Source organism: Melospiza georgiana, chromosome 20, assembly GCF_028018845.1.
Source record: "Melospiza georgiana isolate bMelGeo1 chromosome 20, bMelGeo1.pri, whole genome shotgun sequence".
In the NCBI taxonomy this organism is placed as follows: domain Eukaryota; kingdom Metazoa; phylum Chordata; class Aves; order Passeriformes; family Passerellidae; genus Melospiza; species Melospiza georgiana.
The window spans coordinates 5,362,388-5,390,115 of NC_080449.1; the positions used below are offsets into that span (position 1 = coordinate 5,362,388).

The 27,728-nt window shown below is 48.0% G+C and overlaps 1 protein-coding gene across 1 annotated transcript in view; it reads right to left on the reverse strand.

The window, feature by feature from the left end:
* The window catches only part of ASTN2 (astrotactin 2), a 360,946-nt gene that overhangs the window by 241,936 nt on the left and 91,282 nt on the right, over window positions 1–27,728 (reverse strand). Inside the window, exons 4-5 of the mRNA XM_058038034.1 lie at window positions 12,252–12,401; window positions 3,733–3,840 (exon numbers count right to left, since the gene is read on the reverse strand). Coding sequence (XP_057894017.1) covers window positions 3,733–3,840; window positions 12,252–12,401 — 258 coding nt within the window. The remainder of the gene's footprint in view (window positions 1–3,732; window positions 3,841–12,251; window positions 12,402–27,728) is intronic.

Consider the following 27,728-nt stretch of genomic DNA (forward strand, 5'->3'; position numbering starts at 1 on the left):
CCAGTGAACACGAACAAAGCAGGTTCTCACAGCCTTGCTCAAACACTGAGGCAGATCCAACATTCCTGGCCCCAGCTGAAGGTCAATTCAGCCCCTGAGCACAGAGCTGTGCACAGCCTGACAGCCTCTCTCGGCACTTGTTTCACTTGGAAAAGCAATCTGAATTCCAGCTCCCTTGAGACTGCATGGCACAAAGCAGAGCTCACCCTGATCCGTCAAAGAGAAGAGTGAGGAGCTGGTGTGGATACAGGAAGGGACAGTGGTGAAGAGAAGGAGTATCTCACTGAAGATTTGGGTGTGAACAGAGCACTTCTTGGCTTAAGTCAGCAATGCCTCCCCCAGCTCAAATCCCAGAGATGGGGCTGGGCCCAACAGCAAAGACCAAGACTCCAGGGGAAGATCTCCTCTGCTTTATTCCTTACACTCTTCACCCCTATAATTCCTCCGGAGACTTTCCAAAGTGTTGCCTTATATATTTATTACAACAGTTCTATTTTCATTATGGTGCAAGGATTCCATTCCTCCCCAATGTTTCTCACAGTCAGCTCCTCTAAGCACTGACTGTTCTTGGTCCTTGCAGCAGCCATCTAACTTCTCTCCCCACCAATCCACTCTTTTATGCCACTGTTCTTATTGGCTACAGGTGTGGCCTGTTAAGATCAGGCCTGCTCCTAATCTTTAGTAATAGAGTCCAGCTGCAACTCATTGGGGGATAAGATTACATTCTACATTACCCATACTGTTCCCCCTACACCAAAGACGTGGTAACATCAGTGTAAGGGCTAGGAAGGTGAGTGATACAGCATGCTGTGACCACAGAAGGTGCTGCCTCTTACCTCTCCATGTATTCCTGCACTAAAAACCAGGTACCACTGGCTCTGCTGCTCCTGAGCTGCCAGAACAAACTCTCCCTTGCTGAATATTGTCCTGTGGGAATGTCTCTCTAATCTGCCTTGCCAAATCACTAGAGAACCTGCTGTCCTCCTTCTCCAGGAGACACAGGAGGCCACTTAACCAAGCTCAAATAAAAGCAAACCTGCACACCTCCTAAGTGGAAACTTCCCATGGCATCATCTGGGATCAATGCCTTGACAGTGCAAGTAATTAGGCTCAATCCTACAAAATCTTATCCGAGGAGAGAAACCCCAAGGAATCCCTCTCCTTGGACCTGATAACTACCCAAAGGCCCCTGCAATGACACGCAAGCCTGGCGAAATCGATAGGGGAAGATCATTGTAAGAATTAACTGTATCTGACGATGCATCCTTCTCTATTAGAGTTACAATCCCGTCCAATTATGGATCTTGGCTGAACTTGTAATTATGAGTTCGGTGCTACGACTTCCCACTACGCTATTGCTCTGCTTCCATGAGGGAGAGGAGAGTCAATGAAAGGATAATGGAAAATTCCTTTCAAGGATGCAGCGATGGCCAAATTTATCCAGGCAGGAGGGGAAGTACAATGGGGACTTTATGCAAGACAATTCCCTCAGTTAGCCCCCAGTGAACATGAACAAACCAGGTTCTCACAGCATTGCTCAAACACTAAGGCAGATCTAACAGGCAGCCCTGTGCGACGGCGCGAGGCAGCTCTGCCTCCTGAATTCCCTTCAAACCCAGCCATCAAAGCTGCCCAGGTGAACAACAGCTTATTCACAGGGAAAGAAAGGAATTCTTCCCATTCATCTGCTCCTTTATATTTGCCCTACAAGGAAGCTAAAACCAACAACCAAAAACCAACACAGACGTCAATAAAAATATCTTTGTACCCGACATCCAGTGTGAGCCTTTTTCAAGAGGCTTGCAGAGCAGCTGACCTCAAGGGGAATGGCATCAAGGCAGCCTTGCAAAGATTTATCTGCTTCTCATTAAAACATAGTTTTCCATTCCTTCCCTGTGCCCTATCACCTCTTTCCCTGGTGGAAGCTGAAAAAACCCCAAACTTCAGTGACTTTTCCAAAGTACCCAAGGGCTGTCACAGCCTGCCCAGTATTCCTGAAAAGGTGAATGAAAAAGCTACTCCAGCACCTGGGAAATCTGATCCCTGTACCAGTAGTGTTTTGGGACAGCTTCTTTTGTCCCTGTTTGCAACATAACAATTCCTTCCTCCTGTCACACAGGCATGAAGATGATCAGAGGGATGGAACACCTTTCCCGTGAGGAAAAGCTGAGAGAGTTGGGATTGCTCAGCCTGGAGAAGAGAAGGCTTAGAGGTGAATAACTGCAGCCTTCCAGTACCTGAAGGGACCTGGACAAGGACATGGAATGACAGGAAAGGGGAAATGGCTTCAAACTGACAGAGGACAGGGTTAGAAGGAAGTTTAAGCTTATTGGGAAAAAAATCTTGACAATGGGAGTGGGGATGCCCTGGCACAAGTTGCACAGAGCAGCTGTGGCTGCCCCTGGATCCCTGGAAGTGTCCAAGGCCAGGTTAGACAGGGCTTGGAGCAACCTGGGACAGTGGAAGGTGTCCTTGACCATAGCAGGAGGTGGAACAATGTGATTTTAAGGTCCCTTCCAACCCAACCATTCTAGGATTCTGATTTTATCATTTTTCCCTTAACGCAGCTGTGTTTGCACCGCAACAGGTAAGGAACTCACAAATCCTCTCATCCTTTTCATCAAAAGCTCATTTTAAACGTGGCGATGATTTCTCTTGGTTCTAAACCACATTAAAAAAAAAGAAAAAAAAATAGAAATATAAAACTGAAGGCCCAACCTTTGAGCAGGAACAACTGCAGCACACCCCTGTGCATGCGTGAGCTTATTCCCGTGCGCAACCATCGAGCTGATCAGAGGTGTTGAGGCAATTTCACATTCAAATAAACACACTGGAAGCATTTATGGGAATGGCTCATCATGGAAACAAATGGGGCCTCGTGCTGCTGCGGTGGGCGCCGGCATCTATCTGGCTGCCGCGCTCTGCCGGGGCCCGGCTCCCTGCACAAAACAAATGGAGGGAGCAGACCCACTGTGCAATTTTCAAATTGCTTCCCAACGGAGTTATTTCCCGACAGTGATTTTTCAAACCCAGCAGCAGCAGCAGCAGCGGAACTCGTCCTCTCCTCCACCAAATGGCTCGGGCTGAGCGTCCCGAAAAAAATGACAAAAAAACCGATCTGGTGTGATGTGATGTGATGAGAGGAAATGCGGACACTAATTTCAAACTCCAGATGATATTTCAGTTTCTTGGCTTCTCTAACTCACAAAAGAGCCTAAAGGGACTTGGGTCTACAAATCCCTGCCCCAACTCTCGTTTTGAATTTGTTCTTTTTAATTGCCTTTGTGCCATGTGGAAGGCTGGGCAATTTTCATCCAATGAATGTTTTGCATGGGAAATAAAGGGCAGAAAACAGGAGTTTGGAGCAAGGAATTGCCAGGGTAACCATCCCTGACAGCTGCACTGGTGCCAGGATGAGGACAGACACAACCACTCCCCACTGGTTCAGCTTTGGGGAAGTGCCAGGGCATGTGGAGGGTAACTGATATTAGAAACCATCAAAGAAACCCAGAACTTAAGCAATATCACTGGGAAATGGGATTTATGGGAAATGGGATTTATGGGAAATGGGATTTATGGCTCCTGCATGGTGCTGCATCACACAATCACAGACTGGTGTGGCTGTCCTTTAGACTCAGGCAGTATCAGACATCATCACCCATGGGACAGCCAAAATACACAAGCATTTCTTTTCCCCTGACACCAGTGTGCAACCACAGCATCCTTTTGTACCTTTGCTTCGCCTCCGGCTCCGGTACTGCTCCGTGTAGAAGGTGAGCTGGGTTTCATCGTCTGCCTCCGAGCCAGAGTTGCCTTTGGCACGTCCAAACCCGATCCCACCTGCAGGCAATAGAGAGGAAAACATCAGCCCTGGCAGCTGGGATGCTCAGGAGCAGGTGGAGCCAGGAGCTCCTCAGCAGAGCTGGGGATTTGGCCAGCAACCTGCACTCCTTGCCAAGGTTCTTTGCTTGGGGTCACCAGTAGCGATCAGGAACTTTTGCCATTCATTATTTCATTTTACCATTCATTATTTCATGCTTGGGGTCGCCAGTAGTGATCAGGAACTTTTACCATTCGTGATTTCGTCAAAAATCAAGACCCCGCAGTGCCTTTAGTGGTGCGAATGTAAGAAGACACTTTCTACCCTCAGAAATAAAAACACAAATATATTTCAAGAGACTTTCAAAGAAACCCCCTGAGTGTGACAGCTGCTCTCCCCAAGGACAGCTGCATGGTGAAATGCAGTGAAATTTAGCAAACCCAGCAAGGACAAATGGTACAAGGGGAATACAGCCCTTGGGGGGCACCAGGACCCCCCTGAGGGTCTTTTCTGCTCCTCAGCACCCAATTTGCCCCATTTGCTCCCCTAGTTTGCTGTGACAGCAGCAGTCAGGACTGACAGCAGCAGGGCTGGCCTGTGGTTCACCCAGCCTCCTCCTCTCCAGATATGGTGTGAGATGCAGCAGGAGCCCAGCTGGCTCCATCCCCAGACCCACCAAGAAGCAATGGATACTTAAAAAAGCACCACAGACTCTAATTGGCAGAAGTCCTTCAATCTTTGCAGAGCTTAAAGAAAAGAGGCCTCTGGGGGTTGACAGTGGCCCTTTAAACTGCCATTAAAATATTTTACTGTTTTTAAAAAATCTTTTATTCTAGGCAGCAGCGCAATTTCCCCATTTCTTGGCAGGAGAACAGAAAATGAGCGGTGCCTTCTGCCCTCTGAAATGCTCAATCACGGCGATGAGAGGTGGCTGGCAGGAGCCAGAGGGACGCCAGGAGCTCGGCACGTGGCTCCTGCCCTGGCCATGCCCTGCCCTGGCCGAGCAGTGCCCTCAGGGCAGCCCCAGCAGCAGGGCAGGAAGGGGCTCTGCGGGCTCCTTTGCTCCTGGGAGCAGCAGGGAGGGTCAGTGCTTGCACACAGCAGCATTTAGGGCTTGGGCAGGGGGCTGGGGGGGTTAAAGATGCCAAACCGCGACCCATCATCAACCACAAACACCACAGAAAACAGCCATGATACCCCCACTGCAAGGGGTTTGAGAGACACAGCAGAGTGGTAGAGCCAATAAAGCTTATTTGCATGAGTGAGGAAAATCTTAATTAACCTGGGCTTCTAACGCAGGCCCATGGGCAACCAGCCAGGGCTGCAGCCCTGCTGCAAATCCCCTTCTCACTGAGCAGGGGCTGCTGCAGGGGCCAGGGCTGGGGACAGACACCAGCTATGGGAGAGTGCCCCCACTGCTGAGAGCTCAGCACTGTGACAGCGTTCACAGGGGATCGAGGATGAGGGAAGAGAGAAGGATCTGACTCCATGTTTCAGAAGGCTGATTTATTATTTTATTATATAAATTATATTAAAACTATACTAAAAGAATAGAAGAAAGGATTTCATCAGAAGGCTAAATAAGAATAGCAAAAGAAAGAATGATAACAAAGGTTTGTGGATCGGACAGAGAGTCCTAGCCAGCTGACTGTGATTGGCCATTAATTAGAAACAACCACGTGAGACCTATCCCAGATGCACCTGTTGCATTCCACAGCAGCAGATAATCATTGTTTACATTTTGTTCCTGAGGCCTCTCAGCATCTCAGGAGGAAAAATCCTAAGGAAAGGATTTTTCATTAAAGATGTCTGCGAAACAGCACAGCCCTTACCCCTGCCTGGCAGAGGGACCTGGATGCTGCCTGTGCAGGTAGGACATGGCACATCCCTTTGTCACCTCCCCATACACCAGAGCTGGCCCCTTTTGCACAGGCAGATGGCTGGGGTGGACAGAGGCAGCCCCGTGGTGCTCTGTGTGCTGTCACACCTATGAAAAATGTGTACTGTATGATTGGCTTTTCACAAATATTAAAATTAATATTATATGCGTTGTGTAAGAAAGTGATGCTGCATTGATTCTCTTAAGTAGGGTGTTAAATATAGTTTTAGGTTATGAAAAATGTTGAAATAGAAACTATGCTATGGAGGACACTTTTTTTTTGTAAAGAAAGGACTCGCACTGAGATAGCAGCCACAGGACACCTAAATCTTTCAGAGAAAAAGAATTTATTTCCTTCTTATCAGAAGAAACTAACTTCTTCCCGCCTTGAAGGCGCTGTCAGCATTCAGAGGTAGAAGCTGATGATGACCAGACAGAATCCTGTGTTTGAATGGAATTTATGCATCATGTATGAAGTGTATGAATATGCAGCAGGCTGTTGTTTTTAAGGGTTAATCCTCTGTTAATGTGGGTCCTTTTCGGGCTGGTGCAACCCAGAAAAGGTACCCGGACCGTCCGTAACTCTTTGTTTCTATTGTCTCACATTGCCCTAATTCAAACTGTCCGAATTATTATTACTCTGATTGTATTGCTATTTTTATAACCATTTTATTACTATTAAACTTTTGAAATTTTAAAACCGAGTGGTTTTTCACGCAGCCCTGTGAGGTGAGCAGGCAGCTGGCACAGGCAGCAGCTGCTCTGCCAGCCACGGCCCAGCCCCCTCCGGCCACTGTGCGTTTGTGTGCCGGCTGCGTGCCCGTGATGGATGGAGCTGACATGTTAAATTACTCAGGCTGGATGTCTTCAGAGAGCTGGTGACAGCGATATTGCATTTTCTGATTACCCAGCACTGAGCAGGATGTATAAATACAGCAGTTGTGAGACCCGGCGCGGGGCCCGAGCCTGCGGAGGAAACGTCTCCTCTGACCCAACATGCAGTGCCAGAGGTCAGCCTGGCAATGCCAGCCTGGGGCACACACCAAGGATGTGCTTTTACACCTCTGTGCCGTCAAGGATGCTGGACCACATCTTGGTGGTGGTTTTGAGCATCTCAGAACCCAATCTGAAGGACACAGGGACACTAATCCACAAGTAATCTTGCCAAGAACATGATTTCATGTTTAACTGGCCCCAAAATCTGACCAAATTAGCCCAGCGAGACATTTACAACTGGGGCAATGCCTCCTTTTCCACGTCCATTACCAGCCTTGGTCACAGGCTGCTCACCGGGGGCTGAGAATAATCATGATGGGGCCATGGATGCTCATGAGCAATTACTGAAAAACAAGGACAGCACTGAGGTAAAGCCAAGCAGTCCTGCCTGGTCAGCATTCCCTTTCCTTCCAAAACAGGGAGAAAAACACCCAGTATCAGAAAACTAAAAGACTCTAATCACTGCAATCAGTTACAAACTGGAATAAGATGCTTTACAGAGAGAGAACAGGGAAATGGCAATTTTGAGGGGCTGGGTATCAGTAATGCACTGGCAACTCTCTCCAGCAGCTCTCACAGGGAGATACTCCCTCTTTACACCCAGTTTACTCCTGCTTTTGAGACTGGAGAAAAAACAAAGCTCCTCTTCCTCACCCAACCCATCTCCTGCCTGGCTCGTTCAGCAGGCAGTGGGGCAGGGGAGCTCCAGGAAGATGCTCTTGTTTCTAATCCTGTTTGCAGATTTACAAGCTCGTTAATCCCTTCAAATAGATCTCAGCTCAGGCAGGAGCCAGGGCAGGGTGCTTGCTTTGAGTGTAGCATTAATTTAGTGGGGAGCAAGGCGGGGTGCCAAGGCAAACACCTCGTTATGGTGTAATTAAAGACGGTCCCGTTAATGCAGAGTGGGGATAAGGAAATAAAATTCAGGAACCAGAGTAATTCCCAACGACTTTTTGTTAGCTGAAGCCATGTGAATATTTTTAAAAGTGAGATTTTTGTCTTTAAAGAGGACATAAAGAACAAACATGACATTTTTAATCCTTTCCCTGAAGCCAGGAGGTCGTAGAACATCTCAGGGAACAAACTGTAGATGTAAAAGGAATCAAAACTGAGTAAAAATAAAGAAATAACTAACAGTAGCTGTTTGGATAACTCCTATCTGAGGCCAAGCTGACCTCAACTACTTAATCCTGAAAAGTTGGATGTTATAATAGAAGTGGAAGCTTAGTTTTGTCCCCAGCAGTGCCACCTTGGGTGACATCTTTTGTGATCCCTCTACCCTGCAGCCACTATCAATGGAGAAAGGATTCTCTGCTTCATTTTACTCCAGAAAAAAGGGCAAATCCCTGTACATAGCACAAAATTAAAGACCCACAACTTCCCGTATTGACCACGTTGGGTTCACCCCATTCCATGTTCATTCACTCCATACAATATTGCTTTCTGGGGGTTCAACAAGGCCCTGTGTTCCCAGGCTTCCCAGGAAAATCTGGGTGAGGAATGCCCTCCCCAGCACAGCACTAAGAAGTGCTGGCAGGTCAATGCAATTAGCTAAGTGGAAATTTTCAGTTCAATTACTTTAACCCTGAAAAGAACACCAGAAAACTGACATTGAAAAAAAAAAATCAAATGTGGTCAGAGAAAGATAAATTAGATGCAGATTTATGGAGAAAATAAATAAATAAACAAACATTTTCTTTTGAAACTTACAGAGTTAACCCCAAAACCATGAAAGTATAGAGAAAAAAGCCCTTTAAAACAAAGCACCCTGTGGTAGGAGTATGTTCACACACACTGGCTTCACATACAGCTGAGGAAAACTCTTCCTCCTCACCAATCTTCCCTTTTCCTTCTGTCTCCACACAGAATATCCCAGCAGTGCAGGAGGTGCAGCAGCCAGGTGACAGAGCCATGGGCTTCCACTGTGAATATCTGGGATGATGCTGATCCCAGACAGCAGCCCTTGCACAGCCTGGAGGGTTTTATTTTCACCAAGGACCAACTCAAAGAGCTGGACACGATGTTATGACTCAGGTGAGGTGAAAGCTCCCAGGTGAACTGCAGAAAAACCTCACCAGCAAAATGTGACGCTCCATGGGCACCACAGGGCAGTCAGACAGGGCAAGGTGAAAGCAGAGGTGCCCTGGCAAAAGCAGGGACCAGGGATGAGCCCAGCTGAGCCTCATCTCTCCTCCCTCAGGGAGCTTTGGCTAACTCAGAGCACAGCCAGGACCTCCACAGCACAAGAGCTGCATCCCCAGCAGGCAGCACATCCCGATGAACAGCACATGGCGTCCAGGGAGAAGGACCATTATGGGTTATTTCTTCCCAAACCCAGAGTGTTCTTAAAGCCCTGCCCCAGGAGAGGGCACCAGACCCCCTCTCTGAGCACCTCCCAGCCCGGGGCTGGGCACACAGCACGGTGCAGCAGCCAAACCTCAGCCCCTGCCCCGCTGCTGTCCCCAGGGCATCGCTCCCCCGTGCTGGATGCTCTGGGGCTGCATTTGAGGATCAATAAACGCTCTGGAATGCAGAATCCCTCCCTCCCTCCCTCCCTCCAGGCCTGCCAGCCCCCAGCAGAGATCTCTTCCTTCCAGCCCTCCCCTCTCACCCTCAGCTCTCTCCATCCTTGCTCTCTCTCAATTATTTATAAGCTCTGAATGTGCTTCACTCCATAGAAAGTGTTTAGGGAGAAAGGTTGTATGAAAGAGTCGTTAGGCAAAATAAAGTTATATGGCATTGTAAATAGAGAGGGTGGTGTGGTTTGGTGTTTTGTTTTTGTTTTTGGGTTTTTTTTTTAAGTCAATCTACTTGGGGAAACAGCATCTTTCCCAGAGCTGCTGAAACACTCAGGGCTAAATCAGATTTAATGAGGAGCAATGGGCAGCAGCTTATGCACACTCAGAGCAGGGAAGGAAAGCAAGGCAAAGTTTATCCCAGATTTGTTTCCCTTGGGCTGAGGATCAGGTTTGGATGGTTTATCCCATCCTTCTGAAGGAATAGCACTCAGAAACCCTTTCAGGGCCTTTCCATAGAGGAGGAAATCCTTCTGCTGTGTGCAGTTCCTGCAGGGAGAGTGCTCCAGCTGTAGGGCTTTGATGAGGTTAAACATTAATTAAATCAAACCACAAGAAAATAATTACACACATGCATCCATCAGGCTGACTTGTCACTACTCAGAAAGAAAGTTGGATGCAAACTCCATCAGTGGAACTGTCATGAGGCCGTTAGGAGGAAATGAATGGATCCCAAATGGACAATTTCATTTAGGGGGAGGAAAAAACAACTCTCATGGATTGCAATGGATTAATGAGGCAAAGGGTTTATGCTTGCCACTGGATGGGAAATGTAAACATCTGAGTTGTGGTATCATCCTTTGCCCTGAGGGGCTGTTTGCACTCCAGCCACTTGCCTGGCCCAGACACAGGTAACCACAGGCTGTAAAAACAAAACCTCCAGTGTGGCAGTGCTCACAGGGGTTCTTGGACTGGGGAAGAGATGAGGATCTGACTCCATGTTTCAGAAGGCTTGATTTGTTATTTTATCATATATATTACATTTAAACTATACTAAAAAAATAGAAGAAAGGATTTCATCAGAAGGCTAGCTAAGAATAGAATAGAAAAGAATGATAATAAATGTTTGTGGCTTGGACAGAGAGTCCGAGCCAGCTGACTGTGATTGGCCATTAATTAGAAACAACCACATGAGACCAATCCCAGATTTACCTGTTGCATTCCACAGCAGCAGATAACCATTGTCTACATTTTGTTCCTGAGGCCTCTCAGCTTCTCAGGAGGAAAAATCCTAAGGAAAGGATTTTCTTAAAAGATGTCTGTGACACTCCAGCACAGAAGAAGCCAGGGAATGGGCAGGGAATGGCATGGACCAGCTCAGCAACAGCACCCAGCCACGAGCTCTACAAGCAAAAACATATTTAAATTAAGAGGAAAAAAGGATGGATGGGATGGGGCTGTGCAGAGCGAGATCTCCACTGGAGACAGAGGGATATCTGGCTTTTTGGGGATTTCTGAGGACTGGGAGCTTAAAATCTTCTTTTTAGGGTGTGCTGGTGAGGGACCCCTGTGGCTGGGGACTCTGGGAGCCAAAGTCCTCCCGAAGCCCGTGCGGCACATTCTGCCTCAGGCTCCTCATTCCTCACAGACTCTGGGTACAAAGCATCCTCATTTTCTCATACTGAGGAAACCAGTGGGGAGAGATGGCGAGAGACCAAGGCTGCTCTTGTCCTGCTAATTAATGACTTTCCCATGGTCACTAATAGGCAGAGGAACCCTGGGGAGGTGGGAAATGGGGTGGGGGTGTCTCCAGAGGCTGGGGACCAGCCAGGCTGGCTCAGGGCCACACTCTGCTCCCGCTCAGCCAGAGGCTCTGCCTGCAGCTGGGCACTGTGCCTCCTCCTAAACTCAGCTGCAAGGATTAACTGACTTGTTCCATTAGTGACCAAAAAGCCTCTTACCTCCAGTTGAAAAATGAAATAAAAACACACACAAAAGAAAAAGGGAAAAAAAAAAAAAAGAGGCTGGAGCAGGGAATCAGGGAAACTTTCCCTGACAGTCTCCGTGGACCCTAGAGCACCTGCACCCACACTAAAATCCAGAGATGTGTATTTGAATAACTACTAGGAAACAAACCAAATAATTTAAACCAGTTAAAGAGTCAGAACGTTTTCTTCACACTAAGTAAATAATTTATGGGCAGAGCTATAATAATAAAAAAAAAAAGCCCTCTCCAGGCCTGTATAGCAGGAAAACATATCAAGAATAAAAGATCACATTTCAGACTCATAAATAAATGAAAAACAAAGGTTTTTCGTTTTTTTTTTTTTTTTTTTTTTTTTTTAGAATAAGAATAAACAGAAAGAAAAGTATTTCCTTCCCAGCTCCCAGAGCTGACACAAAGACCCTCAGTGCACTGGGCAGATCATGGCCAAGGGACCTTCATCTCCATCACCCCTGAAGGGATCTGATATCTCCTCCTCCTCCTCCAGAGATGGAGACATGGATCCAAACCCTTGGTACAGCCTTTTATGTGCTACAGCCTTTAGACCCATGAATGCTGCACTCCCACTCTCTGTGTAGCTCCTAAAGCCCCCAAGCACTGGGAAAGCAGAAAGAGATCTCCCAATAATGTGAGTGACAGCCAAATTTAGTTTCACCCCTCCATGAAACTAAAACCTGACAAGAAACTGTTTCATTGTGTTTTAGCTGGGGCAGCTGACAGGGACTCCGAGCTTGCAGCAGGATCCCTTGGAGGGGACACGATGTGACACACCTCACAGGCACCTCCACCAGCCCACCCAGAGGCTCTGTGTGGGGTTTGTCCCTCTCTCACCCCACCACAGAGCAGCACTTCTCCATCTTTTGCTTTGGTCCATGTAAGACCATGTGGGCTGGGGTCTATCCTAGCCAGAGTGCAACAGCCCACTGAGTCTTACCCTGGGGGTCTCCCACAGTAGGAGTTTAGAGTGACACACTAACGCAGTACAGGATTTGTAAAACATAAAAGACAAAGTCCCAGGGCACCGTGGCCACGTACCTCGGGGCCGGCTGCGGCGTTTCCGTCTGCCCACGGAGGTGCTGCGCAGCGCGGGCTGCAGCTGCCCGATCTCGATGGGCGTGTTGGTGCGGAAACTCTCCTTGAACTTCTGCATCAGCGACTCCACCGTCTCCTGCGTCACCTCGGGAGCTGCAACACCAGCAAAGGGGCTGTGGTTACAGAACAGCCGCCACACCGTGTCCCCTCTGCCCTTGAAACCTTTCCTTGGGTAAGCTGGAGCTGGGTCCTGTGGGACTTTCGGAGCCCCCCCATGGCAGGAAGGAAATGATGAATCTGACTCCATGTTCTTAGAAGGCTAATATATTATATTATATTATATTATATTATATTATATTATATTATATTATATTATATTATATTATATTATATTATATTATATTATATTATATTATATTATGTCACGTCACCTCACGTATCATATCATGCTATGTTATATTGTATTATGCTATGTTATATTGTATTATATTGTATTATATTACATTACTCTATTTTATATTATGTTATGCTATATTATAGCATTTGATATTATATTATATTATATATTATAGCATTTGATATTATATTATATATTATGTTATATTTATATTGTTATATCATATTGTATCATATATTATATAATATTATAGTATATTTTATTATACTATATTATACTATATTATGCTATGTTATCTTGTATTATATTGTATTAAATTATATTATGCTATGCTATATTATGCTATATTATGCTATGTTATGCTATGCTATGCTATGCTATGCTATGCTATATTATGTTATGCTATACTAAACGGTACTAAATAATACAGAAAGGATACACACAGAAGGCTAAAAGGTAATAATGAAAAACTCGTGACTCTTTCCAGAGTCCCGACACAGCTGGACCATTATCGGTCACTAAGTCAAAAAAATTCACATGAAACCAATAAAACAATGCCCTGTTTGTAAACAATGTCCAGTGCTGCCATGCTGGGAGACAGAGGGAGAGCATCCACCCAGCCAAACCAGGCAACAGAGAAACAAGGATCAAACCCCCTGCCTGAGTTAAATGCTAGCAGTGGGAACGATTTCAGGAAAGCTCCAGAAAGAGAGGGAGCTAAGGGACCAGCTGTGTAATGACTTTGAATTTTCCAGTATCAGGCTCCCCTAGGAACCACAGATCAAAGACAGAGCTCCCCAAAGCCCCTGATGTTTACAGCAGGCACAGCTGAGTCCTGCAGTATCAGATGCCCCAGCAGGCAGCATCATATGAGGAAAAAATATATCCAGAGCAGAGAAAGGGTCTCCAAAGACCATTCAGTCCCCTGAGCACACATCCCCCTGAGGTGCCAGGGAAGGATGCTGGGGCAGCACTGGGGTGGCTCAGCCTCCTGCTGCTGTGTTCACGGGGGAAGCCTGACCCTGCAGCTCCCTTGCCCAGCAGAATGTGTGGCAGGGCCTCCCCTGAACAGATGGAGAGTTATCCAGACCTTGGGGCTGTGCGGTACAGGACTTGTGGAAGTGGAGCAAGGAGCTCCAGAGTGGCTTGCACAGCTGGGGCTTATTTACCAAAAGGAGGCCAGGAGGAGGAGGAGGAGGGGATGATGCCTTCAAAGAGGTCACAGCAGTCTCATGGCCCCTGATGGGACTGTGGTGACTGCACCCATCTGGCCACCACGCTGGCACCGCCATCCTGGGGCAGCTGCTCCCACACCTGTCAGTGCAGCAAACACCAAGAAAGGCAGAGTGGGGAGGGAGGGGGTGGGTGTCCTTCATTTGGGATGATGCTCCCAATACTGCAGGAATTTGAAGCAAAGGGCTGGTGCAGCTCACTGCTCTGCACAGGTGTGCCAGCACATTGTTGGCTTCTCTGTGCCCCTGAGCTCAGGGGTTTGGAGAAAGGAAATGGGACAGGGAAACAGCAGGGAGGAGAGAAAAGTAAAGCAGGAAAAGAAAAGGAGGGAAAAAAAAAAAAAAAAAAGAAAACAAAGGGAAGGGGAAAGAAGAAAGGAATGAAAGGAAAATGAGAAATGAGAAAGACCCTTGTTGACATGATATCAGCATATCAGCAGGAAGAGTTTGGCATGGGTGGGCATAGAAAAAAAAACAGCATAGAAAAAACTCTCAGAGACAAATGAAAGACAGCAGAGCTTCAACTGTGTGAGCATGAGGGGTGAAGGATGAAGGGAGAGCCCTTCATGCACTGCCAGCAGTGCCAAAAGGGAGAGAGAAGAAGAGACCACTGCACCATAATGGAATGAGACAGCATTTGCTGGGGCTGTCCATCACATCCATGAGAGAGACTGCAAACCAAACTGCCCTCTGGGCCTCCCCATGGCAGTCCTTGGAGGTTCCAGCTGGTCAAAAAGGATGGGAAGAAGCACTGCTGTGGAGTAAACAGTGGCTTTAATAATTTGTTTTAATCCAGGCCAGCCCTGAATTGGTCAGGCAGTTGGACTAGCTGCTCCTTTTAGATCACTTCCAACTGAACTGCTTTATTCTACACCACCCTGCAGGCCCCCCTGGACTTTCTGTGCCAAACTCAGGCTCAGCCAGCAGCTCCTGGCACCTCCACAGCTCCCACATGCTGCTCCCCAGCACGACACAGCCACGTCAGGCACCAGCTCCTCCCAGCACTGGCCGAACACGACTCATCCCAGAGGAGCCAGGACTGTCCTCCCCTCCAGCACAGCTTGCCAAACGCCTTCTCTCCCCTCCCCAGCTCCCAGGATAAATCCACCCGGGGCTGCTGAGCTCACATCTCCGTCACTGTGCTGAGAGATTCACCAGCCTGGCAGAGGTGGTGGGATCCACCCCAGGGCTTGGCACGAGGCTGTGATCTCCATCTCCCCACCAGGAGCAGGGGAATCACGAGGCTCTCCTGCCCCCACAAAATCAGCTTTCCTCTCTGGCAGCACTTTAGGGACACAGCTGAAGGTCACCCTACCTTTGCAAAGCACAGCACACATTCCTGATGAACACCTCCCTCCTGTCCACCCCCATATTCTATTTGAAAAGAGATTTGCTCTCCTTATGGCTCCCCTATTCGTTTGCACGTCTCCCACAAAACAATTCCTACCCAGAGCCATTCTCTCCTCCTTCCTTTCTGCTGGCACAAATTGCAGTGGGAAAATATGTTGTTTGGCTTAAAAATTACAATGACAACAACAACAAAAAAAGTAGTCATCAGCTGAACAATATGAGCAATGTTTGGGTAAAAAATACATTGCAATGGAGATGGGAAGCAGCAGCATTCATTCCAGCTCAGCCAGGAGAGCTGCACCCTCCCAGACACACTGGGTGGGTATGGGGGGTTGTTCTGGGGACATGCCACAAGCAGGATCTCACCATCCCTGGGGGGATTCCACATCTCAGAGTGCCAGGCTTGGATCAGTACAACCACTCACAAACCTTAACTGAGAGATTAACTATTTCTGAGCCCCCACCAGTCACACTTGGGTGTTGTCTCCACTATTCCAAGACATTCTCAAGCACTACAAAACCTCTCTGACTGTAACCTGTTCCCAGCCAGCAAAGCCAGGCAGTGATGGAAATACCCCTTAACTGTCAGAAAAAAGCTCTCAGAATTGCTGAGGTGTTTTAGTCTTCAGATGTGGCCTTGAGGACCCCAGTGGAGCAGCTTCTCCCCAAACCAGGCTCAAACCTCGTGGTGGTATTGGGTGGTGGAGAGCTGGACAGTCCTACAGCCTGGGTTTTGCATCTTTTTAAAACAGAACAATGAGGGTTATGGTCTGCAAAGGCGCCAGCTTCCCTGAGCCTCAAAGTCTCTGGTGTCTGGCTTAAAGGTTCTTTTCCTGGAGCCACAACCATCCCTGCTCTCCTCACACAACACCTGCATGCCCACAGCAGCTTCTGTCAGAGCTTCCCACACTAGGTATGGCCTAAAACACATTTCTATAAAATACAGGTTTTTAAGCATCTGGTTTTCCCATTTTTCTCTTTGATTTCTGGCTGTCAGAAGGCAAGTTATCGATCCCTCAATGTTAACAGTGGCCACAACGCTCCCAGAGTTTCACTGAGAGGAATAACTCCAGAGCATCTCAAAAGCTGCTCGACTGAGCATTTTGTAGCAAGACAAACTCAATCAAGGATTAAATGGAAGAAGTTTGGGCACAATTAGAAGCCATGTTCAGTGGGGTTTCTACCTCCTGCCCTGCATGGTAATGTGGAGGATGCAGCCCCTCACCTCAGACACTGACTCTTCTCTCCTGCCCTTTCACTGACCACTTCCAGTATTTATCAAATAATCTGCTTTTTCTAGGCACAGGGCAGGGGACTCTCATAGGAACCACTGACATGGGCTCTAAAGGTCTAATAAATCACCACGTCCCTAACACACCACGGGAACACCAGGGAAGTGCCAGTTTAATAACGTTATAATTGTTTCCTCCAAATCAACTCCCTGATATTCAGCAAGCTCATTTTGATGTTTCTCGATCAATATTTTCGAAATTTCTGTTCCACAAAGTATTTCAAGAAATTGACTTTCTGATCCTATTTTGGAACAAGCATAAATTTCACAATGCTGGAAGTTTTCCACATGGTGGAAGCCCTGATTTCTCACCAGCTCTAAATAATGGGTGTTTGTTGCTTTCCGAAGCATGAAATAACTAACGGTGTTTGTTCTGAGACTGGGATGTGGACTGATTTTCAACAGTGCCACCCTGAAGGTACAGAGCTCCACAAAGCACAGAGCTTTAGTAGCATAAAATTAGGTAATTACACTGATGCTGATGTGATGACAGGGGGAGAGATTTGTACAACAGCTTTGCACGTACTCGGAGGAAAACACATCTGGGGAGTCACATCCTGCCACAGAGCATGGGAATAAGGCAAAGGCAGGAGGAACACTGGGAGCTTCACCTCTCCATGTGCTTCTCCAGCCACCAAACCTCTCTCAAGCAGGAAAACCTGTCCCCTTTGATCCTCTGATCTCCAGCAATCCATGTCAAGTGCCACATGAAGCTGCTGTGTCCAAGAAACACAGGGAAGCTGCTGGTTGCATTCTGCAGCCAACTCAGGACATATAAATCTGTTTTATTTAAATACATATATATAAATATATCTCCATATATATACTTTTATTTAAATGTATATCTCTCGATATATATATGGATATATACAAAAAACATCAAAAGCAAGGATGAAGGAGGATCTCCAAATAGCTCTTTTATGAAATGGGGCTCTCACACAGCAACAGAGGGAGAGAGGAGCCCAGGAGCATTTTGAAAACAGTCTTGTATTCCATGTTGACTTTTTCTTTCTTCTCTCTCCTGGCCCTTTTTGTTGAGTTTTAAAATAGAGGCTGTATACATCTTTTTTAGCACAGCTATTAATACATAGCTATTAATACACAGCTATTAATACATTATTAGATTATTATATACATTAATAAATCTGTCGCTATAAAAATAGATCTTTATACGTAAAAGTCTGATTTCAATTGCAAATTGAAGGGGGAGGGAAGCAGAAGTAGAGATAAAGTTTTATTCAAGATGTCTCCTTTGAAGGAAACTGAACAAATGTACTTTCCTCCTTCATATATTCATGAGATGACTGCTTCCCTACCCTGTTCTCCACCACCCTCAGCTCCGGGCTCGGAGCCAGCACAGCCCTTATCTGGTACGAGGCAGGGGAAAAAAAAAAAGTCCTGATAGGATCAGAAGTTTTCAGTAGTTTAACAAATCTGGGAAAAAGTCTCCATTGGGTTCTAATAAAGCTTTAGGAGCGTGACAGGAAAGGGGATGCCGGGAAAGGCTGGTGTGCAGTGGGATGGAGAACAGCATCCTGCAGTGATGACAGGGACCCCAGGGCACCCCAAAACTCTTTGCTTTTCACCTTTACTGCCAAGCTTTGCCATTTCCCCCATCTGCACGGAGCAGGAGAGAACATTTGCAGCTCTCATACTCTCTGCAGCTGGGTGGGCAGGAGCTGGCAGGACCCCCATCCCACTGGGAAGGGACGGGCAGAGCTGGAGCCCACGGCAGCACCCACATGGCACAGGATGCCCTGACCCTTCCTCATCCTCTCCCCAGTCACGGCACTCAGTCACTTCCCAGCTAATTGCCTCCACTCATGTGTGCAAACTCGCCGTTTACCGGGAAATGTCACGGAATGTTAATTTCGCTCGGAACGCGCTTCCATGTTTTTATGATGGGAAATGAATAAGCATTGTATTAATAGCATCGTTTCCAGCTCCAGCCGCAGCCGTGGCCCCGTGGATGGAGACTGCGAGTTACTCATCACCCTGCACATTCCCTGCCTCTCCAGCTCTCTCCTTTCCCTACCCCCCTCCCGCTCCCTCCACTTCTCCTGTTGGTAATTAAGATAATGCAATGTAATTATAAACATATTAGGAAAGATCAAACGCTGAAGAGCTGCGGTCCAACAGTCCCGCCTCTGCTCACACCTCTGCCTGGAGAGCGCTTCCCGAAAACTGATGGGTCCCTGCACTCCTGGGGCTGCTCCAGCTGCTCCTTCCCTGGAGCTGTTTCTGCCCAGCAAACCCTCAGCTCTTCATCAGGGCAAAGACCTTATAGCATACCCCTCCCCTAACATGTACAGGGCATTTATTTCTTTATCCTGTTTGTCCTGCAAGGAAAAACCTTTGGTAGTGGGATGCTGCCCCATCTCCCCCCAGCCCAGCACTACGGAGGTCCAGTCCAACAGAGACTCCATTTCCCATTTTCTCAGCTCTAATAAAACCCTTAACTTAGGGTGCTTTATGAGACATCATAACTTTTTTTGCTTAGGCAGCCAGCAGAGAGGATGAGGCAAGATGGGCAGACCCTCAGTATCAGCTAATGCTCCTCAAGTTATCAAATAATTGGAAAGTTAAATAAGAACCCTCTGGAGGAAGCTTCCCGATTTGGTGCTAATGGGCACATGGAGCAGTCGGGGCTAATGTTGCATGGAGGAGAGACACTGGCTGGAGAGCAGAGTGCTGACCTCCAGCTCCCTCCCTCCACCACACAGCTCTGCAGCTCTGCAGAGCCAGAGGAGACATTCCCCACAGAGCCAGCTGGGGCAGGGACTCGCTGAGGGCAGGAAAAATCCCATCCCTATCTGTCTGAGGAGCCACTTCTGGGGGACGAACCTGGAGGCAGCAGCATTTTGTCAAGTGAGTGTGAGCAAATGCCAGCACCGCAAAGGATGGACGTGGGCAGGACAGGGCTCCAGGAACAGCCACAGCTGGACAATATGGGTGGAAAACATGGCACAGTGGCCCCTGGCCAGTCTCCACCACTCCCCAACTCCGTGCTCAGCAGCATGGTGCAGAATTAACTTTTTAGTTACAAAATACATTTCCTCTGCCCAGCTGACAAGGTGACATTTTTCACAGTACTGACAATGCTGTGCAACATACCAGGATGAATGAGGGAGAGATGCCAACACACAGGAGAAGGGCAAACTACCAAAATCTCTCAATGTGGCCGGGAGCTTCTGCTCCAAAAGCAGCACCAAAAGGACCAACGACCTGGGAAGGATGGAGGCAGCGGATAATGAGCTGAGAGCTGATTTGTTGGCTCAGGAGAAGACCTGAGAACACCCATAAAGCCCAGGATATCAAAACCAAGCCTATTCCAAGCCACACAGGTAAAGAAGTGAGGCTGAGCACTGCCACACTCGCAGGACCCAGTGGGAGAGTCACAGCAAACGCCGTAACTCAGCGGGGCCGTCAGAAAGGATTGATTTGAAGCACCTTGTTAATAAGTTTCCTCTCCCACTGGTCCTTCAGGGAGGTCAGTGCCTAATGATAAATGGGGCTGGAAGGTGCCTGCAGACCCAGTATGAGCACAGGTGCCCAGCCTCAATCCATCTTCCTTAGGAGCCAGCTGACAAAACCATCTCGGTGCCGTGGCCAGGTAAAACACGGCCGGTGGGAAGAGGACATGCAAACAGAGGGAAGAGGTGGTGCTGCAGCTGCCCTCCCTGCTCCCTTCCCCATAAAACCCACAAATATGGGATGGAATGATGGGGAAAAATCTCCACATGCCGACTGGTGGAGCCACAATGCCACTAAAAGCCAAGAGAAAAAAGGCTGAGTGCTGTGGTTTAAGACAAACCCATCACTTGCTCAGGGGACAGGATCCAGAGCAGCCCCAGCTCTGAGCCCCACATCCTAACCAGCATTTATGTACTTCCAGTAGAAATGGGGAACACTGTGGGATTGTTCTCCTTCATCCCACATCCTCTTCTGATCAGTCTGACTTCAGAAACCAGCGGCAGGTTTTCACTCCATGCTGATCCCCTGGAAGTGTCCAAGGCCAGGTTGGATGGAGCTTGGAGCAGCTTGGTCTAGTGGAAGATGTCCCTGCCCATGGCAGGGGGTTGGAACCAGATGGTCTTTTAGGCTCCTTTCAACCCAAACCCTTCCAGGATTCTGTGACAGCCCTGGTGAGAGCTGAGGCTCTCCCAGGTCCTCTGCATGGCACACAAGATGCAACCCAGCTGAGAAACTCAGGAGAGGCAAGGACACCTGAGATCCCCCAAAGCAAGTAAACAACCATCATATTATTTTTTTAGATTTTCCATCAGGGAAAAAAAAAATAAAAGAGAGAAAAAAAAAAAAGAAAAAGAGTCATCTTGAAGCTAATCTTGGTCAACAACTGTCCCACAGCCCAGCTACAGTTTTAAATAATGTAGTGCTTTATCAAACATTCATAGTGATGCACAAAGTGATGAACAATGTGTGCCTGGCATTTATATAAATATAGCTCCTGATGGCTTATTTTCCTTGGACAGCCAACACTTCACAGCTTATCTTCTCTGAGCTTGTGATTTCGTCTGGATGGAAAACACTTTGGACACCTGGGGAATCAGGGCTACTGCACATGAAACTGCCATGACATCCCCTCTGGGCATCTGCAGCCCCACAAAACTCCACAAAATTCCTCATTCAAAAGATGATGCTGACTTGAGGAGCCAGAAGTCACCCAGTTGTGGCTGGAAGAGGGGGCAACCAAGGGTATTTCTTCAACTTGGGATGTTGTGGAGTATCAGGGCGAGACCAGTCCAAGCCTTGAAAAGCAGCAGGACTTCACAAATCCAGCATCTCTTCAGATGCTCAGCAAAATGCTGGCATAATAAACCACCCTGCTTCTGTTCCAGTCCCAATGGCACCATTCTAAGCCACTTTTCCAGCTGCTTCTTCCCTCCTCTGTCTCATCAAATTAATGAGCAGGCTGTAGCAAAGGGAGGGGAGGAAAACATTAAAACTTATCAGGAGCCCACCCCAGCAGCCTCTTCTCCGCAGCAACAGTTGCCATGAGCCAGGAAGAGCCCTGGCTGACCCAAGGTGTTTAAACCTTAATTAGTCATTAAGTATGGGCCACAAAACCATGAGCCAGAGGCTGCAGGGCCGGAGGAAAGCCCCAAACCCCAGGAGGATCCCTGTCCCTTCTGAGCCATTCTTAGAGGCAGGAGTATGTTGGATATGGCTCTTGTGGGAGAGATGTCCTGAGTGTGTTCCCACACATCTGTGATGCTGCTTTGATCCATTTTCTTGAGGGTCTAAGCGGGGGAGATCGTGTCCCACAGCCCCACCATTCCTCCTCCCACAGTGGGGAGGACAACCCAGATTTGGGGTGGAGGCAACCGTTGCAATGGGATGAACAAAACAAACCTAAAACTCCAGCCTGGCACCTCTCCATCGAGATCTCCAAAGACAGTTAATACATTAATAGATTAATTATGGCTGTGTTTATCTCTGCAAAGCACAGCTTTTCCCTGGCAGGTCAGGACATTTGCAAATCCACACTGAAGCCTGAGCTGGCATCATCACAGAACCAGAAACCCAGTGGCATGGCTGGTGTAACCTCTCTAACTGGAGCCCTCATTCCTTTCATTAATGCATTCAATTCAGTCACAGCTGAACATGCTGGGCTTGAAAACAGCTTAAACATCTTTATTAACTAGAGACACTACCTAAGCATGTCTGGAAGTGCCTCCTTGAATTAGGAGCCAATTTCTGCCCTGTCGAGCCCCCACCTTTTTTTTTTTTTTTTCTTTTTTTCATTTCTTTAAAGCTGAAAGTTACAGCTGTTTTTTATCAGAGTACTGCGAAAAACCACTTTTCACTGGCAAGCTATGGGAATATACATTTTCAAAGGTCCCTATAAATTACAGGAGGAGCTGGCTGGGATTAGAGCTGGGAAAAGCTGATCACGTACAAAGAAGGTCACGATCCCATCAGGTCACTGGAGAGAAGAGCCCCAAGACACATCAGATGCTGGCCTGACGCAGTGTCCCATTTTAGCCTCCAGCCCCAGCAAACGTTAAAGCCATCACTTTATTTATTAAAGGCTCAGAAAGCCTCTGGGTAGTGCTGGGAATCGGGGTGGAACTACAGCTGACTCCTCGAGCCAACAGCAGCAGCAGATGGGGGCTCCCAGCCCCAGCGTGGGCACCAGGGATGGCACACCTTTGCACAGGCATGGGCACACCTTGGCACAGCCATGAGCCCAGCCTGGCATCAGTGTGCCCTCAGGGACACAGGCTGTCACCTCAAGGACATCATTATCAGCCCAGACACCCAGTTCTTGTTTCCTGAATGCTCTCCCTTCTCCAGGATGGAGAGCAGCACCATTACCTGTCCATTGTGAGGGCATCACCCCCAACTCACACCCATTTCTGAATCTCATCTCCAAGACAATTATCAATGAATGGTAACTCTAGGGAAGAGCTTGACTACCTGCCCTCCTCTTGCACAGCTCACCCCCCAAAATGCCCCTTTCCACAGCCCCAGAATCCTGCCCTCCAGCCACAGCACTGCCTTACTTCTCCCCAGAGGAGTCTCCACTGGATGGGAAAACAATTCTGAGATGCAGCCACCAGAACAGCTCCTCCAGTGCTGGTGGGGGCATGGGAAGTTCTCTCTTGCCCTCATCAGGATCCTTCCTTTGCTTTTTGCTGTTACCTCAAAGCCATTTGTCTTCCCTGCCTAAATCCCTTCTCCCACAGTTCTCCTGGGCTGCACCACCCAGAGCAGCTCGGCTGGGAGGCTGGGGCGACCACAAGCCCTGATATCAGCAGTTCCAGTATTTCCAGCAGTTCCATTATTTTATATAAATCCAGTATTTCCTTATGCTGCTCTGTCTGCTCTCTGCCTTGGCTCCCTCTCCAAGCCCTGGACCATTAAATGACATGGCCAGGGCTGTCAGAGCAGCCAGTGGCAGAGTGGAGCTGGATCCACATCTCCAGGTGCACTCTAGGAGCCAGACCATCTTTCAGGAATGCTCAAAAAGCATCTCACTACCACTGCTGAGAAAAGCATCCATGGATTAAGAGAAACTTCAGAGGTTTACCTGAGCCAACCCAGCAGGGGAGAAGTAAGTCCAGGAGAGGAATTCAAGATGAGTGCCCAACCACACCTTTGATATGCCCATGGTATTAATCATTGGAACCATCAGTAATAAGTCCCTTCTCCTGTCTAGACTTGGAGGCCATACCCAGACTGCAGAGCCTGTGAAGCCAGCACAAAGGCCTGCTTGAAATGTTCTTTTTACAAACATGAAAGAAACTGAGAAATAAAGATGGGTCCTTTGTTGCAGGAGTGGAATTGCAGACAGTCGATTTTAAGTCTGGTTTCTCCCCAGTATTCACCAGGCAGAAGTTCTGCTCCTTGCTGATCCTTAGGAGATTTGGTTTGGCAAAATCTTCTCTGAGGAACTTGTGGGTAATCCCATAGTGAGGTGAGGATGCCAACTCCATCACTGTGCATGCAGGGCATCCCAGACAGGGATGGAGCAGTGCCACCTGCAATGGATGGGGCCCAAAGTCCCTCCAAAAGGACTTGATGGGCAAAAGAAAAGGGTTCCTGCTGCTGTAGGATGAAGCTGTGACTGTGAGGATGACAGCTGTGTATATGGAAAGAGAAAAGCACGTGAGGAGTTCCCAGAGGGATGGAGCTTGAGGCCATCTGCTCGGGAAGAGCAGGAGCGCAGAACTCACGAGGAGCATGGAGTGGAAACTCCACAGGGAAGTGAGGACAGAGGCGGTGAGGAGGTGACAGCACCTGCACAAATCTACCCAAATTCCTGAATTCCATAATCACTGAACCCCACACACATACTGAGGTGAGTTCAGAGAGGGAGGGTCTCCCCAGCAAAGACCAAGGCCCCAGAAACTGCACCCCACACCACAGACCCCACCTGCACCATGCACACCCACTGAGCACAAAACCCCAGAGACCTTTGAATTGCCAGAGAGAACCCAAACCCACAAAGAGACAGAGTAGTCCCTATTCCAACCCAGCTCAGGGGATCCCTCTGGATAATTAGGACAGCCTGGCTATTGCTTCCTGCCTCGCTCCATTTCATTTTATTATTAATAATAAAAAAAAAAAAAAAGAACTACTTTTCTACTTTTCTTCCTAAACTGCCTTGGATTTTTCTTCTGTCTAAATTCATCTGGGCTCTGTACAATGTCACCAGGTCAGCTTGTGCTCCTGCTGCAATTCTAATTTTGTCAGCTTTACATTTTCTAGGCAGTTGGGAGATTTTTCTTTCTTTGCTCTCTTTTTTTTTTTTTTCTTCCCCCCAAGTCAAAAATGATTTTGCATAACAGTAATAACATTAATGGCCCTGCACAGTGCATCCGGATTACAACTGCAGCTAGGGAGAAATAAACATCTCATCTTTGCCCTGCTGTTTATCTCCCCACAGCAGAGCCTGGTATCAGGTCAGAACCTGTAATTTCATTAACTTTATCACTCAGACACGCTTGTTGCTAGATGTCATTATTCAGCACATCACTCCTGTGTTTTGTTTGTGCTGGGATTCACTTCAGATGCTCTGCCACCACATGGGAGCATCCCTCCCATCCACATCACTGCCTGAGCTGGGGAGGAAAGTTTGGCTTGCTGAGCCGTGATCTGCAAAACATTTGTGCTGCTCAGGCCTCCTGGGCAGGGACTGCACAGAGCAGAGACATCCCTGCCTCATTCCCTGACTGGATACATCCAGAAGTGGTGAATAAAAATTAAAAAAAATATATCATAAAAAAAGAACAGAGAAAGGAAAATTGTCCCAACAGACACCAAGAGTGGGGTGTGCAAATAATCCCCAGTGCTGGGAAGAGCACCTGCAGTCAGTCAGTGCCCAGCACAGGGGGAAGCTGCAGCACAGGCAGCTGCAGGGTGAGCAGAACTGCTCCATCTCCATTGGATTTGCCATCCCTGGTAATTAATGCTGGGAAGTGACACTTGAAAGAGGCTCTGCTGACAGCCCCTGTGACGAGAGCATTTGGAGCCCGCTGACAAGTCCCAGCTGATGCCTTATCACAAGGCAGCTCAGCAAGGAGAGCCTTGCCCACAGGAGCTGGTTGGTGGATTCCCTGGGATGCAGGCCCAGCTCCCCAGCCATCCCCAGTGGGCACAGTGAAGCCTGGCAGTGCCAGCTGGGCACCAGGGAAAGGCTGATCTCACTGTGCCTCTACAGCCACGCTCCAGCTGCGTGTCCCTCAATGCCTCCACCTTCAATGCAGCTGCAAAGCCAAGCCCAAGCTGAACTGGCTTCCAGCCCCTGGGCATCTCCAGGTACCTCACCAGCTGCAGCCTCTCCACCCCACATGCCCCATCCCCACAGGAACCCAGCTGTGGCTGCTGCTCGTGTGCAGGGAGCAGCATGTCTGAGCCACCACGTTTCCCCCGCCTGTGCCACCAGGCCAGAGTGGAAAGCTCAAAGCACATCTATTTATGTCTGCAAGCTAAAAACCCCAGATCTGAACCACAGCCACCTCATCCTGGGCAATCCAGGCTCTCAGCAGCTTCAGCAGGGAGGAGTGAGCAGCACAAACCATGGCTTGGCTCCTTGAGCAGAGCCTCATCCAAGAGGGAGAAGTGCCCATCTGTGAGGAAGCATATGCTGAACTGGCACAGTCTGGAAGGATCAGACTAGGCAAGGCACAAACCTGCCTCGATCCAAGGCACAAAGCCTGACAGCATCACAAGCAGAGCTGGTGGGAGCATTGGGGAACATCTCTCCCAGCTCAGGTATCCCACAGGCAACTTCCATCTTGGGGCAGGGGGTTCAGTCTGTGTCAATTCATTACTGCCAGTTCCTGAAGCCCTTGGATAGTTTAATATTCTGCTCTAGATCTTGTTTGCTGTTTTGTTTTGAAGAGCACTGAAATGCAGTTACTGCTGTCTTCCCCACTCACACAACTCTAAATAATTTATAGAAAAGCAAAACAAAGAAGAGAATATGAAAGAAGAAAGAAGGTAGCTGGGTTATGAGATATGAAGGCTTTCATTTGTTCATTCTCACTGAGCAGAGGGTTGAGGAAACATCTTTTAACCCCATGGGCTGGTAACAGCAAGACACACACCAAGAGCTGCCAACAGGGATGCTCAGAGCAGCACTCGAGGATGGCAGATTGATCCCTGGGCACTTCCAAGTCTGTTTGAGCAGCAATACCCATCACAATCAGCACAGCCATGTTTAAAAGGGGAAAGAGTAAAGAGCATTTTAAGGGTGGAAGATTATCAACCTCAGCTACCACTTATGACCATCACAAGGGAAGGAGCTGCTTTCCAGACACACTGCAACACCTCCTGGTTCCTCCATGGAGCCAAAAAGAGTCTCTGTCTCCATCCCTGCCACTGTGGCTGCTAGGTCTGACTGCAAAGCCCACACAAGAAAGGAAGGATGGTTCAGCACCAACCCAAGATCCCTTCCCTGAACAGAACAAGCCAGCACATCCCTTCCTCGCTCCTGCTGGAGTCACTCACAGCACTAATATGCTTTGCTTTTGTTTATTCATATGCATTTTTACTGTGCATTGCAGGTGAACAATATTAAATGGCTCATAATAACATTTCAATAAGCAGAGGTGGGTGTAGAAGCTTCTGACAGACAGATTTTCCAAATGCAAGCAATCAAGCAATCAAGCCTCAGCCGAAATCCCCTGGGGAACACACCACTCCCTGTCAGAACTCAGTGCATCCCTCTGGGTACCCAGAGCTGCTGAGGACCCCACTGGGGGGCTCAGACACCCTGGCACACAGCCCAGAGCACCTGGGGATTTGATTGTGACCCCTGGAGCAAGTTACCAGCTTTGTATGAGGACCTGAAAGTCAGAGAAGTTTGAATAGTATAATAATAAAATGATCACAGGGTGAAAATGTAGATTTTAGAATTTTTGGTATGGGGGTTGTGGGGACAAGATGGAGGAATCTGGGCGTGTCCAGCCTTTCTCCTTCTTTTTCTTCTTCTTCTTGTTCTCCATTTTCTGCAGTGATGTTGGCACTTTGGGATTGGTTTAGAGTAGAAGCTCACTGTCTAACATAGGTGATAGGAATTGGGAATTAAGTGTAAATATGTTATAGGTAGTTTGTAGTATAAAAGGACAACACCACCTCGGGGGTGGTCAGAGTGCCTGTGGCTGCCCTGCTGAGCAGATCTCGGCTGGGCAGAAAGAAAATTTCACAGATAAGAATTAATAAACAATCTCAAGACTGTA